This window comes from Dryobates pubescens, chromosome 29 (genome assembly GCF_014839835.1).
Source record: "Dryobates pubescens isolate bDryPub1 chromosome 29, bDryPub1.pri, whole genome shotgun sequence".
In the NCBI taxonomy this organism is placed as follows: domain Eukaryota; kingdom Metazoa; phylum Chordata; class Aves; order Piciformes; family Picidae; genus Dryobates; species Dryobates pubescens.
Window position 1 is genome coordinate 3,156,858 of NC_071640.1, and position 17,280 is coordinate 3,174,137.

Below are 17,280 nucleotides of genomic sequence, written 5' to 3' on the forward strand. Positions count from 1 at the left end.
TCCCCGACAGACTCACCTCCCCACAGCCTTGCAGAGCTAGGAGAAGCAGGAAATGTGCCTCAAGAGCCTCACCCTCTGATGCAGACCGCTGCAGCTGTTGATTTTCTCTTTGTTTCTTAGGGCCCGCTGGGCAAACCTGGCCTCCCTGGCATGCCTGGTGCAGATGGTCCTCCGGTAAGTCTTCCTCTCCTGGGTCTCTGCTTTGCACCAGGGCACTGTGGGGCCTGACCCTGGCGTGCACTGTGGGCTTGTGAAGCATGTCAGCCTGCGGGGCTGGCTTGAAGGGGTTGAGTTTAAGAAGCCCTGCCCCAGCTCCAGGCTCCCAGCACAGCACCAGGCACTTGTCATCATCCCTCGGGGCCTCTCTTTCTTCTCCTCCTGCTTCTCTTCTCTGTTTTAGGCAGGTTGGCAGCTCGTGGAGGTAGGGACTGCCTGTGCCTGTGTGGCTCTGCATACCACAGCAGCAGCAGGGGGCTGTCCTCCTGTCACTTGGGGCTGCTGGGCACTGCTGCAGAACAGCGATAAGGACAGGTTGAATTTGCTCGGCGCCGTTGTATTCTTGCAGCTTCCCCCTAATCCTGCTTTAAACATCATTTGCTTCTTGCTCCAGAAATTGGTCTTCAAAAGCTCTGCCTGTTAAAACCTGATCTCATTTCCACACACATCAGAGGTGCCTGGCTTGAAGAGTGACAAATGTGAACTGGTTGCATTGCAGCGATGCTAATGCCAGAGGAAAGAGAAAAGTCCATCTCCCACCCCGGGATTGTCGTTCCGAGGGAGGGCACTGGGAACATTCATACCACTGTTAGCTGAGTCAACAGAGCAGCTAAGGCAAAGCCCAGAACATCTCTCAGGCTGCAGCTTTCCAGGTGAAATTCCTGCAGCAGCCTTCAGGGAAGCTCAGCTGGAGGAGACCCAGGGATCTATTTCTCTGCGCAAGGCTGAGGGCTTGTGTGAGACCTGCAAGCTGAGCACGTCGGGGGCTACATGGGCACAGGTCCTTTGCCACGAGCAGCCAGGAAGCTTGCAGGCAGTTTGGAGGTTTGTATGCATGTGGCTTGCTCTTTCCAAGGACAAAACCCCATCCATGCTCTCCCTGTAGAAACTGGTCTGAAAGTCCCTGAGGGCTTGAAGCTTCTCGCTCCGAAACCCAACCGAGCTGCTCACCAGGTGTGGCAGGGATGGAAATGGGCAGTCTGCTAACAGTGAGGGTTTAGTGCAGAGCACACAAAAGCTTCTGAAAATCTCACTGCACTTCCATTTCACCACCCCTGGGGTGCAGAGGGAGATCAGGGGCTGAAGGCCACTGGGATTCTATGACCTTCCTGTGCGCAGCGATGCTCTCGGTGCCATTGAAACTCGGGGGACAAATCCAGCCTGCATTTTCTCCCCCTTTTGGGGGGATGGGAGAAACCACAGCTGTCCTTTGGCTTCTTTATTAAAGCAGCCTGTTTGCTGAAATCCACCTCCTCTGCCATCCCCATTCTGCAGCCTGATGATGGAAAGCACTCCTAGGGTTTGCCGTGCTCTGCTGGTAGGCAAGCAGCTGTGTGTTCAGAGGAGAGTTCCTAAGTGGAGAAACCATGGGGGTGCAGAAGGTCTTAGTGGCTGGAGAGCAGCCTGGCTGTGCTTTCAGCAGCTTTAGAAAACTCCCAAGTCCCTGGGTGAGCAGTGAGTGCCCTTGCAAGGGCTTCTCTTCTCTTGCACAGACATTGCCAGCCAAGGGGTCACCTTCAGCCTGCCTCCCTTTTGAGTCTGGCAGGAGGGAAATGATCACCGAACGAACCACTTGAATGGACTTCCCCCACCTCGCCCCAATCCTCCAAGCTAGAGCTGAGGCCATTCACACTTGTTTTAAACTGCCTGCAACCCCAGCAAAAAAAAGAAAGGCTCCTGCAGGCTGTGAATGAGGAGAGTGTGTTGGAAACTCCTGGATGTTGAGTTGCTCGGCGGCAAACCCCAAGAGGAACGCTGGCCAGTGGCCAGCCAGCTGGCTTCTAACCAGCATGCAGGTTAGCTCAGCGTTTGTCATGAGATCTCCTAACACACTCTAGGAATTAGGGGATTAATGAGAGGCTCTGACCAGTCTGGGCATCTTGTGACCTTCACAAGTTTGCTGACACATGGGGTTCGTTTTAGCTCTTCCCCTATCTGCCGGCTTTCTATGCTGCTTGCAGCTGAACTCACCGAGGTGTTCTAACACGTGACGAAGAGTGCAAAATGGTTTGTGCTCCTCTGCTGAAAGGTGCTGAAGGCTGACAGCGTGAAAGAGCCAGGCTGAATACCACCAAGGCCCCAAATGCAGCTCTGCTCCTTTTGGAGAAAGCTTACTCTTGCAAAGAGGTTTCATGGGGGGCTACTTGTGTCAGTAAGAGCTTCCTGGGGAGCAGCTCTTCTCTCACGGATAAATCTTAGTTGCCTGAGCAAGCTCATTGGCTTCTGAAGCATTGGATGTGCACTGAAGCCCTTCCCCTGATTGCTTTGTTTCTTTTATCAACAGGGGCATCCTGGCAAGGAAGGTCCTCCTGGAGAGAAGGGGAGTCAGGTAAGTGTCAACAAGACCTTCATGGATCCATCCTGGAGTCTCCCTCTCTGGAGGGATTCCAACCCCACCTGGCCACTGTGATCCTGGGCAAGCTGCTGTGGGTGCCCCTGATTTAGCAGGAAGGGTTGGACTGGATGAGCCCCAGAGGTCCTTTCCAGCCCCCACCATACTCACAGGGGAGTGAGGGTGGGAAGGAGAGGTTTGCAGGGCAGGCATCAGTGTCCAGCACAGCTCCTGGTGTCCATGGGGATTTGCAGCTTTTGCTGCCAGAAAGGAGCTTTTTCAGCATCTCCTCTTCCACACAGATGGGGCTAGAGGGCATCAGCCTGAAGTGCCTCTAGCAATAACTTCTCTCTCTGATAATCTTCATCACAAGCTCTGCTGCATTACAGCAAACCCAGGATGGTTGAGAAGGGAGGAGCCAGCAGAACACAGCCTTCCTCTCTCAGGCAACTTGCTCCTTGATCCTAAACCCAGCTCACCAACCCTGTGTGTAAATCCCCTCTCTAACAGGCTGTTGTCCTGGGCCCTTGTCTCTTCTCTTCCTCCTCTCCTATCACATGGACCTTGGCTGTTGGCTCAGCTCAGTGCACCTGCTCGAGGTGATGTCCTTGGAGCTCTCTCCTGTTGCTGTGAGCTGTTTTCAGGTGGCTGCTGCCATTTCCACCTGGGCTGAGGCAGAAGCTGGTTGGGATGTTTGGGTTCCACACATTCTCCTTATTGCTGCCACTTCAGGCTGTGATTTTTTTGATGGCTTTTTCTTCTTTGCCTTTCTTTCACCCCAGGGTCCACCAGGTCCTCAGGGCCCCATTGGTTATCCAGGACCACGTGGAGTCAAGGTAAGGATGCAGAAATGGTGACCATGGTGTTGCTTCTTCAACTCTTGGTTCCTGCTCTTGTGCTGGAGATGAACACTGCCTGTGGGCAGAGATGCCCTACCAGGGCACTTAGGAGCATCTCAGTGACCAACCAGATGTACTGCTTGAGTGAGCCCTGGTCCAGCATCTTCTCAGAGGCCAGGACATTAGGATTCAGAAGTTCTTTACTATGAGGGTGGTGGAACACTGAAACAAATTGCCCAGAGGGGTGCTGGTGGAGGCTCCATCCCTGCAGACTTTCAAGGTCAGGCTTGATAGGGCTCTGAGCAACCTGATGTAGTTGGGGGTGTGCTCACCACTGCAGGGGGGGAGGGGGGTTGGACTAGGTGTCCTTTAAAGGTCTCTTCCAACCCAATGCATCCTGAGAGTCTATGAGGCTTACAAGTCCTCTGCTGTCCAATAACAGATGCATTGAGCTGCCAGCAAGAATGAGGCAGGACCAAAATTAAGCAGAGAGCCTCCTCTGATCTACTCCTTTAAGCTCTCAAGGGCAGGAAACTAAACAGGAGGAGGCAGCTTGGGTGGGGACTGAGAAATCCTTTCCATCCTGGATGACAATGGAGAGCTTTCAGGTGGCTTTTAGCTGCGTGGTCGTTATTGAGGGCACTGAATTTGCTGAAACTTGAACCTCAGCTGCCACCTGATGCTGCTGGGAGTGAAGGGGCTGTTGGCTGTTAACCCATGCTGAGAAAGAAGGTTTGTTCCTGTCCTGAGCTTCACAGGACCACAGAATGGGCTGGCTTGGAAGGGACCTCCAAAGCTCCCCCAGCCCACCCCCTGCTGGCGTCGCTCAGCGCTTTGGAGAGAGCTTTCTCTGTTCATTCTCTGTGAGCATGGCTCAGGCCCATTCCAATCTTTTCCAGTTTACAACCAAAGTAAATCTCAGCCAGAATGTGGAGACTTTAACAAGGCTTGTTAATAAAACAAAACAGCCTATTACCCAAACAAAGCAAGCTTTTCATGCTCCTGATCCAAGACCTTGTTAGATGAAGCTTTCACAGCTCAGCAATGGACTGGATTCCAGCCCTTCCCTCCTGCATGCTGATAAGATGGCAGTAGGGATTGTTTGGGTGGGTTTTCCCACCCCCCCTCATTCAGCTCTGGCTGTTTGTGCCTATCAAGATGTGTCAGTTCAGGTGCATCCTGCATCCCCAAAGCCCAGTGGATCTGCAGGGGTTCACAGATTCACACAGAGTCACAGATTGCATTGGGTTGGAAAGGACCCTCCAAGGTCATCTCATCCAACCCCCCCTGCACTCAGCAGGGACACCTCCAAGTAGATCAGGCTGCCCAGGCCACATCAAATCTGACCTTGAATGTCAACCCACCTCCCTGGGCAACCTGTGCAGAACTTCCTCCTGATGTCCAACCTCAATCTCTCCTGCTCCAGTTTCAAACCATTGCCCCTTGTGCCCTATCACTACAAGCTCTTCTGAACAGCCCCTCTCCAGCCTTCCTGCAGGCCCCCTTCAGATATTGAAATGCAGCTCTAAGGGCTCACTGGAGCCTTCTGTCCAGGCTGCACAGCCCCAATTCTTTCAGCCTATCTTCCTAGGAGAGGAGCTCAGGCTCCCTGATTTTTGGCCCTCCTCTGGAGCCCCTCCAGCTGTTCCACGTCTCTCTTGTGCCAGGGGTTTGTGCCAGCAGACACAAACACAGCTGAGAGACTGACTCTAGGTGAAGCTAAACCCTCTTAACCCCACCCATATCTATTTTTCCCTTTCTTTTTAACAGCAGATACCCATTTGCTGCTCTGCCTTCCAAATGGGAGCTGGATGTGTTTAGCCAGAGCCAGCTTGCATCTTGCTTCTTGCAAGGCTGCAGATTGAGATGTAGAGGTCCATTAGGGAATGGTTTGTTGTTGTGTTTACCACTAAAGTGGAACTGTTCCACATTAGAGTGAGCTAGGGAAAGTGTGTCATGCACCAAAGCCTTGGGACGTGCAGACAAGGTTTTGCTTCCTCTGAGCAGCATTCTCTTAACTGCACAAACCTCCAGTTCAGGGAGTGGAGAGGGGGGGAAAAAAAAGGCATCTTGCTGGCTTTGCAGCTATAAATGACTTGTAAATATTGCCTCACTTACCAGAACCCTGTCCTGCTGCCCAGTTGTTGATGTGCTTTTAATTGTATTACCTCCTGATGTGCTGAAGGGGAGAGGAATGTGAAATACCCCAAGCAAAATGTTCCTGCTGAAAGGAAACAAGCTCCTGGCTTTTCACTGCAGAGGACAGCTGGTGTGGGCACCCAAGTGTGATGCTTTGTAGATGAGATGTGTGGTGGTCCCAAAGGATTGGGCTGGTGGCATAGCAAGGGACAGATCCTGACCACGCTCAGGACTTCCAAGCTGAGCACCGTGGAGGTTCAAGGCCAGCTTGGATGAAGCTTTGAGCAGCTGAGTCGAGCTGCTCCCACCACAATGAATGATTCTTCACTCTTAAGCTTTGCCTATACCTTTGTGACATCTTGGTTTGCCTCCTGCCAGGGAGCAGATGGTGTTCGTGGGTTGAAGGGCACCAAAGGTGAAAAGGTGAGTTGATATTGTTTGTTTGGATTGGTTTTCTCCAGCCCCTAAGCATTTCTGGAGCCCCAGCCACAGGATGCTCCCCATGACATTTTCTGCTCCACAGGGATTTCTCTTAGATGAGCTGGGGGGTGAAGCACCCAAAGGACCTTGGAGCCTCTCTATTTTTGGAGTGGGTGTAGGCTGGGTACCTGCCATGATGCTCTGCCACATCTTGGCTCAGGCCTGGGAGGTTTGGGCTGTTTGTTGGCCCAGCTGTTGCTGATAGACCAAGGTCCAGTGCTGGGATCATCTCCTCCTGACAAAATTTGCAGCTTTATTCCTGGATCCATCAGCAGATCCATGTCCCTTTACTCCTGATCCCACCAGCAGATCCACGTTCCTTTACTCCTGATCCCACCAGTAGGTCCATATCCTTTTATTCCTGATCCCACCAGTAGATCCACGTTCCTTTACTCCTGATACCATCAGCAGATCCATGTCCCTTCATTCCTGGTCCCACCAGCAGATCCATGTCCCTTTATTCCTGATCCCACCAGCAGATCCATATCCCTTCATTCCTGATCCCACCAGCAGATCCATGTCCCTTCATTCCTGATCCCACCAGCAGATCCATGTCCCTTCATTCCTGATACCATCAGCAGATCCATGTCCCTTCATTCCTGATACCATCAGCAGATCCATGTCCCTTCATTCCTGATACCATCAGCAGATCCATGTCCCTTCATTCCTGATCCCACCAGCAGATCCATGTTCCTTTACTCCCGATCCCACCAGCAGATCCATATCCCTTCATTCCTGATCCCACCAGCAGATCCATGTCCCTTCATTCCTGATCCCACCAGCAGATCCATGTCCCTTCATTCCTGATCCCACCAGCAGATCCATGTCCCTTCATTCCTGCCCCCAGCAACTCAGCAGCAATCCCAGGGAATCCTGGCAGGGACTTTCCCAACTTGAGAAGTCTTTCTGGGACTCCCTTGCCTGTGAGGGATTTGCTGCAGGAAGCAATCCATTATTGATCTGAGCTCTGCAATTAAGCCTCCTAGCTTGAGAGAAATATTGCTGCTGGCCTAGAGGCTGCCTTGGAGCGTGGTGGAGAATATCCTCCATGAAGATGCTTCAGAAATACTTGGCTGCCAGCACTGGCAGGATGGACTTACCTTGGGCTTGGCTTGTGATCCTGACCTGCAGCCAGGTTGGGATGCAGGGAATGCTTGCTGTGGTCCCTTGGGCACCTTGGCAGGCACAGCCTGGCTGGGTCTCAGTGGCCATTTGTGCACACCAGAGAAGCCAACGTGAGAGGCAGTGGGAAGCCAGTGGGACAGTCTTGCTCTGGCCATCTGCTGGGGCTGGAGAAGCCTTTGTTTCTTTATTTCTGTCTCTACACCTTGCCTGGCTTTTGTCCCCTCTCCTTTAGGGTGAAGATGGCTTCCCTGGCTTCAAAGGTGACATGGGCATCAAAGGAGACCGGGTAAGACTCTGTGGCCAATGTGACCTTGTAGTGCTTTGCCTTTGAAGCCCATCATGCAAACCCAGCCTGGGGAGAGCAGCAAGGTGGGCTCCCATCCCAGCTCCTCTGCTGTGTCTGATCTAGAGGCAGGAGTGCAGGAATTGCATGCTGACCTTGAGCACAGCAGTTGTAAGTCCCTAAACTTGCTAATCCTCCCTTGAAGGGAAGATAAAAGCTGTGTGATTATAATGGAGGACTGTGTCTGCCAGGGGGACAGGAGGTTATCCTTGTCCCTTCTCCATGGCCTGGAGTTTGGTGTCCCTTTAAGCTCTGAAGCCCTCACAGGGATCAGGAGAGCTTTGTCAGCATTCACCCCTGTGTTTAAAGGAATGATGAGTGCCTCATGAGAAGGCTTGTAAAAGCAGACATCAAATCCCCCATTTCTGCTGCTGTTTAACTTGAGCAATGAAAATCACTGGGAGCTTCCCCAGCCCCCACTTCTCATCCAGGAGGAAGGCCCAAAGGTGACATCTGAGGGAGGTGACTCCTTGTCCTCAGCAAATGCAGGCAGGCAGATCCAAGCACCTTCAAAGAAAACTCAGGACTCCACTTGCCACCAGCAAGCTCTCTGTGCTTTGTAGAGTAGAATAGGATAGAATAGAACAGAATAGGATAGAAAGAATAGAATAGGATAGAAAGAATAGAATAGAAAAGAAAGGATAGGAAAGAGAGGAGAGGAGAAGAGGGGAGAGGAGAGAAGAGGGGAGAGGAGAGAAGAGAAGAGGGGAGAGGAGAGAAGAGAAGAGCGGAGAGGAGAGAAGAGAAGAGCGGAGAGGAGAGAAGAGAAGAGGGGAGAGGAGAGGATAGAAAGACTAGAGTAGAATAGAATGGAATGGAATAGAATAGAATGGAATGGAATGGAGTAGAGTAGAAAGAATGCAATGGAATGCAATGGAATGGAATGGAATGGAATGGAATGGAATGGAATGGAATGGAATGGAATGGAATGGAATGGAATGGACCAGGTTTTTATGATGAGCAACCAAAGGGACAAGAGGTTCTCAAGAGCCTCACAGCAAAACCTGCATCCCCCCAGCTGCTGGGCAGCCAGAAGAAGGCTGCCTGTGTTTGCAGCGTGGAAACAGCAGCTCCTGACAGCTCCTCTCCTGTCACCCTGTGGGACCAAATGACAACTGCTGGTTTGTGTGCCCAGCCAGCCCGCGGCACAACAATCCACCTTAATAGCTTGGTCCTCCCCACTCTCAGGTTTCCTAACGATTTGCAGCACAAAAGCTCCTGCCCAGGCTTTCTTCTCCGGTGGCTTTGGTTCCGCCCTCGATTAAACGCTCCCCGGGCTTTGCTTGCACATCCAACTGCTCTTTGGGAGCCTGGGGGGAGGTGGGGGAAAGGGTGAGCGGCTATCAGAGCTAATGAAGGTTGTTTTGGTGGAGAGGAGATAATTGGGCTGCAGGAAGGGCTGGCTGCTGTTGGAGATAATGGCCAGGCTGGCTGAATGGAAACCGGGTGCTCTAATAATGCTCTGCAATTTACAGGCTCGTTCTGAGCCTCTTGGTGAAGCCCTTCTCCAAGGGTTGTAGCAGCAGCTCCAGAGAGTGTCTGATTGCAGGCTGTGAGGGCATTGCTGTCAGCAAACATGGGGGGCTGGGAGCTGCCCGGCTCATCAACCCTTCTCTTGTGATTAACAGGGGGAAATTGGACCTCCTGGTCCTCGTGGTGAGGATGGTCCTGAAGGCCCCAAAGGTCGCTCTGGCCCTAATGGAGATCCTGGTCCTCTCGGTCCTGCTGGAGAGAAGGTGAGTCCTGAGGATGGAATCACCCAGGGATGTGTCACAGCACAAACCCCCTGGGGTGTCTCAGGGTGGCCAGGGCAGTGCCCAGTGGAATTGGTCAGTTTTAGGGCACAAGGATGAAGAGGAGCTGTGGGAGCTTTGTGGGCTGCCCGGGGAGGTGGTGGAGCCCCCATCCCTGGAGGTGTTCAAAAAAGGCTTGGATGTGGCACTTGGAGCCATGCTTTAGTTGTCAGGAGGGGTTGGGTGTCAGGTAATAGGTTGGAGTTGATGATCTCTGAGGTCTTTTCCAACCTTATTGATTGTGTGATTCTAAGGCTGCCCTGTGGTGTTCAACACAAAGACCTGAGGAGACCCAAGGGAGATGGTTTTACTGCAGAGTGTGCTGAGGCATTGGCCTCTTTGGGGGTATCTGCTTGGATGCAATGTCTTGGGGAGGGTGGGAAATTGTATCAGAGGACAAAAATGGGGCAATGGAAAGCATCCTGAGCTCCAGATGAGCTTCTAGGTGCTACCAGTTGAAAATAAAACAACACCCCAAAAAGGTAGCAAAAAATAGCCATTCCCTACTAGATCCCCAGCACATTTCCAGTGCTCACCCTGCATCAACCCCCCAGGGCTCCCCCAGGGAGGGCAGAGGGTGGTCTCAGTGCCCCAACAGCTTGATTTCCCCCCAGGTCACATCTGCTTTGCTCTTGACTTCTCTGCCCTTGGCACCTCCAAGCTTGAAGCTGCTGGCAAGGTCTCTCCTTCCCACTCTAACCCAGCTCTTTTTGTGTGTGTGTTGCAGGGCAAACTCGGTGTGCCAGGACTGCCAGGCTACCCAGGCAGGCAGGGCCCAAAGGTAACTCAGATGGCTTCAGCCCTGAAGAGGTGTGGGGTGTGCTGGGGAAGCCCCAAGGACACCAACCAAGCTCTGATGCTGGGGGGCATGCAACAAACTCAATCCCCTGCTGACAGGATGAGGTGGAACCAGCAGTTCCCATTGCATGGTCCTTCCTTTCCCCTCTCATGCAGGATGGGTTTATTGATGGGTGAAAAACAGCTCCCCCAGCCCTTAGGTGGTGGGAAATCAGTGACTGGTTCTGCATCACTTCAGTCTCTGTAAAGCAGGTGCAGGGGGACAGAACCAGCAGTTCCCATTGCATGGTCCTTCCTTCCTCCTCTCATGCAGGATGGGTTTATTGATGGGTAAAAAACAGCTCCCCAGCCCTTAGGTGGTGGGAAATCAGTGGCTGGTTCTGCATCACTTCAGTCTCTGTAAAGCAGGTGCAGGGGGACAGAACCAGCAGTTCCCATTGCATGGTCCTTCCTTTCCCCTCTCATGCAAGATGGGTTTATTGATGGGTAAAAAACAGCTCCCCCAGCCCTTAGGTGGTGGGAAATCAGTGGCTGGTTCTGCATCACTTCAGTCTCCTGCAAAGCAGGTGCAGGGGGACAGAGGGTGGGCAGGGCTGCTTTGGTGATGGGGATAAAAATAACCAGGCCCCATGTGAGCTTTTTTCATGCCCCAGGATAGGTGAAGTGGTCTCTCCTCCTTGTCTTAATGAAGAGCTGAGCTGGGGTTAAGTAAAGAGAGGTTGGCCATGGGAATGTGCTGCCCAGGGAGGTGGTGGAGTCACTGTCACTGGAGGTGTTTAAGAGGGGGCTGGATGAGGCACTTGGTGCCATGGTTTAGTTGATTAGCTGGTGCTGGGTGACATGTTGGACTTGATGATCTCAAAGGTCTGTTCCAACCTGGTTAATTCTATTCTAACTAATTAAGGAGAATAATAAGTCAGCCTCCCTCCCTACACCCCCAAAATTCAGCTGAAGCTGCCACTTGCAGCCATCCTCTGTACCTTCTCTAGACCCCCACCTTCCTCTGGGCCATGTTCAGGTCGTCTTTGGAAACCAAAGCTGTGAATTGCCCTCCATACACTGAGGCTCCAGCCCAGGTTGCCCATTTCCCTGAGGGAAAAAGGACAAACCCAACCCCCACCAGAGGTTGCTTAACACAGCCTCTAGGACAAGGAGCACTGGATGCAAGCTGCAGCACAGGAGGTTCCAGCTCAGCACAAGGGGGGAACTTCTGTACTGTAAGGGTCACAGAGCCCTGGAGCAGGCTGCCCAGAGAGGTTGTGGAGTCTCCTTCTCTGGAGACTCTCCAGCCCCATCTGGATGTGTTCCTGTGTGACCTGAGCTGGATGCTATGGTCCTGCTCTGGCAGGGGGGTTGGACTTGGATGATCTCTTTGGATCCCTTCCTGCCATCCTGTGCTCCTGTGAACCCCTGGGGACATCATTACCTGCAAGAGATTGTTTGCTGCTTGTGGAGGCGTTGGGTTGGGTTTTCATATGCATTTTCTGTCTGGGGTAGGGGTTGGTTGGTTGGGGGGTTGTTTTCATTGCATTTCTTTGACTAATCCATGTTTTAAAAGCAGCAGCAGGAGCAGCAGCAGCTCTTCTCCAGGCACTCCCATCAGAACAAGCCAGGAGTTCAATTTTCATGTGCAATGTAGGGACTTGGGAGCTGAGTTAAAAACAAACCCACAAGGCTGCTTGTTCCCCAGGCTTGGACATTGGCAGGGCCTCCTAGTGAGGCATGGAGGAGGCCTCTTGTTGTTGATGATATTTGGGGATGAATTCTCCTGCCTTTGGTTTTATGACAGGGTGCTTAGAAAACAAACCAAGAAAGAAAAGCTTTGGGAGCTGTAGAGGTCAGGGGGGGCTCTTGCTGGGGTTATTCCAGGCCAGAAGGTGCCTTGGGTGGATGGACAGAGCTGTCCCTCTCTGTCTTTTGAAGCACTTTTCCTTCTCTTTGCTCTTTCCCCAAGGGCTCAATCGGCTTCCCAGGATTTCCAGGCGCCAACGGCGAGAAGGGCACACGGGTAAGAGCCTCTTTTATCTCCATGCTCTGCTGCTTTGTTTCTTCCCTCTCCAAAGAAAGGTCCTTGGGCAGGATGTGGGGGATGCTCCAGCTGCTGGCCTGGTGCTCTGCTTGCTTTTGCTGCCAAGAAAATTGCTTGCACACAAGTCTCAGGAGGAATGGCTGAGGTGCTGTGGGTTAGTAGGCAGGAGGTGCTGGGGGACAGGTTGGACTTGATGATCCCTGAGGTCTTTTCCAACCTTATTGATGCTGTGATTTTACCTCTAAGGTCTCTCCCAGCCTCAACAGTTCTGTGATTCTAAGGGGGATGCCCAAAGAGGGTCATAGAAGCATAGAATTGTTAGGGTTGGAAGGGAGCTCAAGGCTCAGCCAGCTCCAACCCCCCTGCCATGGCCAGGGACACCTCACACCACAGCAGGTTGCTCACAGCCACCTCCAGCCTGGCTGCAAACACCTCCAGGGATGAGGCTTCCACCACCTCCCTGGGCAGCCTGTGCCAGGCTCTCACCACCCTCATGGGGAACAACTTCTTCCTCACATCCAATCTCAATCTCCCCACTTCTAGCTTTGCTCCATCCCCCCCAGTCCTATCCCTCCCTGACACACTCAGAAGTCCCTCCCCAGCTTTCTTGGAGCCCCCTTCAGATCCTGGAAGGCCACAATCAGGGCTCCTGGGAGCCTTCTCTTCTCCAGCCTGCACAACCCCAACTCCCTCACTCTGTCCTCACATCAGAGCACCTCCAGCCCTCTGCTCCTCCTCGTGGCCCTTCTCTGGACACCTTCCAGCACCTCCAGCCCCTTCCTGTGCTGGGGGCTGCAGAACTGGACGCAGTCCCTGGGGTCACCGCAGCTGCTCTCAGCCTGGGATGAGCTCCGCAGCGCAGGGACCAGCAGGATGCTCCCGGCGGCAGCTGCCGGGGGAGGAGGGTGGCCGTGAGAGCAGAGTCAGCTCTGCAGCTTTCCAATTAAGCAGTGGCAATTTTTTCCCCTCAAGACATTTTAAGAGGGCTTCTCTAAACCCAAATCCTTCCTGCGCTGTCAGACTTCGCTCGGGGCACGGAGCGCTTTTTAATTAACAGTAATTATCAGGGATGGGTGAATCTGCTCAGGAGCAGCGAGAACCATCCTTAGCCTTTCTTGGGATTCCAAAAGCACAGCTGAAGCAAGGGGGAAAAAAAACCCAACCCCTCCCACAAGCTTCTCTTTCTGAATCAGTAGAGCTGTTCTAAAGTCATTAGCACCTTTTAAACGTGGGGGGATTCCTCCTCCAGGCTTCTCTCTGCCTCTCATCCCACCCCCAAGCCCCCGCAGGCTTTGCTCCTGAGTTGGAATTGCCTCAACACACTGGTTTTGAGTGCTTTTCATTCCTTTTTGTTCGTGTGGTGAAAGATTGTGTTTGAATGAGGTTCAACAAGAGCAAGGGCAGGGTCCTGCAGCTGGGTGCAGGCAACCCCAGGCACAAATCCAGGCTGGGCAGGGACTGGCTGGAAAGCAGCCCTGAGGAGAGAGACTTGGGGGTGCTGGGGGAGGAGAAGCTCACCAGGAGCTCTCAGTGGGCACTTGCAGCCCGGAAAGCCAAGCAGAGCCTGGGCTGCAGCAAGAGAAGTGTGGCCAGCAGGGCCAGGGAGGGGATTCTCCCCCTCTGCTCAGCTCTGGGGAGACCCCACCTGGAGTGCTGCCTCCAGTTCTGGAGCCCTTCTGTTCTGTTCTATCCCTTCTGTTCTGTTCTATCCCTTCTGTTCTGTTCTGCCCTGTCCTGCCCTGCCCTGTTCTATTCTGTCCTGTCCTATTCTATCCTGTTCTATTCTGTCCTGCCCTGCCCTATGATGCTAGCATCAGTGAGCAGCTGGCAGTCCCATGCCTGCTCTCTCTCCCCCAGCTGCCTGCAGCTGGAAGCGAGCCGGGGCAGGGGGTGTGTGTGTGAGCCTGCCTGGATGTTTTCAGCAGCTGATCATGAAATCAATAGCTAGACATGAATAAGTGATCTTATTTTTAGAGCTAATAGGCCTCAGCCATTAGCATGGGGTAATAGATCTCCCTGCTCTGACAAAGCCTGAGGAGTGCAGGGAGGGAGTGGGGGTGGGGACCAAAATCCAACCATTTATTTGGGTGCCTAGGCAGAAATACTCTGAATTTAGATGCCCTTCCCTCCCCCCCTCCCCCAGGGTCCCTGTTTGGAAAATATAGGTCTGTGCACATTTATAGTGCCACATAAATCCTCTGCAGCAGCACCCAGTGCTGTATGCATGATTAATGACAGCAATAAGCAGTGGGGGTGGGGGGTGGGGGGAAAAGTCTGCTTAAAAATAGGATTGAGGAAGAAGGAGGAGAGCATAGGGGGGGGGAGGGAGGTACCTGCAGGGAGGAGGCACACACACTCCTCCACCTGCTCTGAATTTAGCCTCCTGTGGCTAAAGGGAAAGCAGCTGGAGCACTTTCAAGTGATTGTTTTTGTAATTAATTAGAGTTTAGAAATGGGGGGGGGAAGAGAAAAGAGAGAAAGCCAGGGTGAGGCAGCAGGGTTTGTTAACTGGAGCCCACAGAACAAGGAGGATTCAGCAAGGGCTAATTTTAGGAGGGTATGGAAAGTTGATTGTAAAAGTTTCCCAGCTCCTGTTTTATGTTTGCCTGCTTAATGAGCTCCACGCAGGAGGGGGAGGAGGCAATGTTGTGAGGTGATGGATTTGGGGCAGAAAATGGCAAGTGGTATTTTAAGCAGTCTGTGTTCCTCAGATAGAAATAGCAAGCAGATCCCCTTCCTCCCTCCTCTGCCTTCCCTCCCCCCTCTGCCTTCCCTCCCCCCCCTGCCTTCCCTCCCCCCCCTGCCTTCCCTCCCCCCTCTGCCTTCCCTCCCCCCTCTGCCTTCCCTCCCCCCTCTGCCTTCCTCCCCCCCCCTTTCCCCCCTTTCCCCCCTTTCCCCCCTTTCCCCCCTTTCCCCCCTTTCCCCCCTTCCCCCCCTTTCCCCCCTTTCCCCCCTTTCCCCCCTTTCCCCCCTATCCCTCTCCCCTTCCTTCTTCCCTTCTCCATTTCCCCATCCCTCCCCTCCTTCCTTCTCCCCTCTCCCCTCCTTCCTTCTCCCCTCTCCCCTCCTTCCTTCTCCCCTCTCCCCTCCTTCCTTCTCCCCTCTCCCCTCCTTCCTTCTCCCCTCTCCCCTCCTTCCTTCTCCCCTCTCCCCTCCTTCCTTCTCCCCTCTCCCCTCCTTCCTTCTCCCCTCTCCCCTCCTTCCTTCTCCCCTCCTTCCTTCTCCCCTCCTTCCTTCTCCCCTCCTTCCTTCTCCCCTCCTTCCTTCTCCCCTCCTTCCTTCTCCCCTCCATCCTTCTCTTTCCCCAGCTGATGGCCAGCAGTAGCAGCCAGCAGACCCCAAGGAAAGCCGAAGCTGCTGGAATGCTTTCAGCACCTTGGCGCTGCCCGAAGCAGCACTTGCAGGGAGCAGGCTCTGGGCCATTCATTGTCTGTGAGGCTCAGGGTAATGGAGCTTAACGTGCTGCCAGATTCAGGCCCCAGCCATCTCTGTCTTCTGGCTGTCAGAGTTAATCACAGTCCCCCATCCCGGGCAGCCAGGCACATCTGTCAGCCCTGATGAGCCTGCTGCTTTGTCCCTGCTGCAAAACAATGTCCTCAATTGCTTGGGGAGCTCCAAGTTCAGGGAGATGAAGGCAGGTTTGTAAACATGTGGGGCAGCTTCATTGGCTCCCCCGGCAGAGAGCAACTGCTGGGAGCAGGAATCCTGCCCTGCTGCTGCCACTCCTCAAAGGAGCAGCAGCACAGGCCTTGGAACCACGTGTGAGTGGTGCTGTCAGGAGCAGCCCTTCCCAAGGGCCAGCCCTTCCCTAAGGACCACCCTGCTGTAGCATGAGGTGTCCCTGGCCATGGCAGGGGGGTTGGAGCTGGATGATTCTTGAGCTCCCTTCCAACCCTGACAATTCCATGATTCTATGACCAGCCCTTCCCCAAGGACCAGCCTGACCTGGTGTGAGGTGTTCCTGCCCATGGCAGGGGGGTTGGAACTGGCTGAGCCTTGAGGTCCCTTCCAACCCTGACAATTCCATGACTCTATGACCAGCCCTTCCCTAAGGACCAGCCTGATGTAGCATGAGGTGTCCCTGGCCATGGCAGGGGGGGTTGGAGCTGGATGATTCTTGAGGTCCCTTCCAACCCTGACAATTCCATGATTCTATGACCAGCCCTTCCCTAAGGACCAGCCTGACCTACTGTGAGGTGTCCCTGGCCATGGCAGGGGGGTTGGAACTGGCTCATCATAGAATCATAGAATCAACAAGGTTGGAAAAGACCTCGAAGATCCTTGAGGTCCCTTCCAGCCCTGACAATTCTGATTCGATGATCAGCCCTTCCCCAAGGACCAGCCTGATGTAGCATGAGGTGTCCCTGGCCATGGCAGGGGGGTTGGAACTGGCTGATCCTTGAGGTCCCTTCCAACCCTGACAATTCCATGATTCTATGACCAGCCCTTCCCTAAGGACCAGCCTGCTGTAGCATGAGGTGTCCCTGGCCATGGCAGGGGGGTTGGAACTGGCTGATCATAGAATCAACAAGGTTGGAAAAGACCTCAAAGATCCTTGAGGTCCCTTCCAGCCCTGACAATTCTATGATGCTATGACCAGCCTTTCCCCAAGGACCAGCCTGACCTAGTGTGAGGTGTCCCTGGCCATGGCAGGGGGGTTGGAACTGGCTGATCCTTGAGGTCTCTCCCAGCCCTAACAATTCCATGATTCTATGACCAGCCCTTCCCTTCCCCAGGGGCCACCAACCCCAGGGTGCTGTCCCTCATTCTGTGGAAGCACTGAACATGTCCTTATCAGAAGGGCAAAGAAGCTGCTGAAGCAGAACAGGTCTTGTGAGGAGCAGCTGGTGGAACTGGGGCTGGTCAGCCTGGAGAAGAGGAGGCTGAAGAGAGACCTCATTGCTTCTGAAAGGAGCCTGGGACAAGGCAGTGGTTGGTCTTATCCTGGGTAACAAGAGATAGAAGGAGAGGAAGTGGCCTCAGGTTGTGCCAGGGGAGGATGAGGTTGGACATAAAGACCAATTTCTCCCTCAGTAGGGTTCTCAAGGCCTGGAGCAGGCTGCCCAGGGCACTGGGGGAGTCCCCATCCCTGCAGGGATTTAGCAGCTGTGCAGAGGTGGTGCTGAGGGATGTGGTTTGGTGGTGGTTTGGCAGTGCTGAGTAAATGGTTGGGCTTGGTGAGCTGA

At 53.5% G+C, this 17,280-nt stretch overlaps 1 protein-coding gene across 2 annotated transcripts in view; it reads left to right on the forward strand.

The window, feature by feature from the left end:
* COL5A1 (collagen type V alpha 1 chain) overlaps window positions 1-17,280 on the forward strand; it is a 200,135-nt gene that overhangs the window by 138,418 nt on the left and 44,437 nt on the right. For both annotated transcript variants that reach the window (XM_054174209.1, XM_054174210.1), the window contains exons 25-32: window positions 121-174; window positions 2,501-2,545; window positions 3,331-3,384; window positions 5,905-5,949; window positions 7,364-7,417; window positions 9,103-9,210; window positions 9,995-10,048; window positions 12,020-12,073. In XM_054174209.1, the coding sequence (XP_054030184.1) occupies window positions 121-174; window positions 2,501-2,545; window positions 3,331-3,384; window positions 5,905-5,949; window positions 7,364-7,417; window positions 9,103-9,210; window positions 9,995-10,048; window positions 12,020-12,073 (468 nt within the window). The remainder of the gene's footprint in view (window positions 1-120; window positions 175-2,500; window positions 2,546-3,330; window positions 3,385-5,904; window positions 5,950-7,363; window positions 7,418-9,102; window positions 9,211-9,994; window positions 10,049-12,019; window positions 12,074-17,280) is intronic.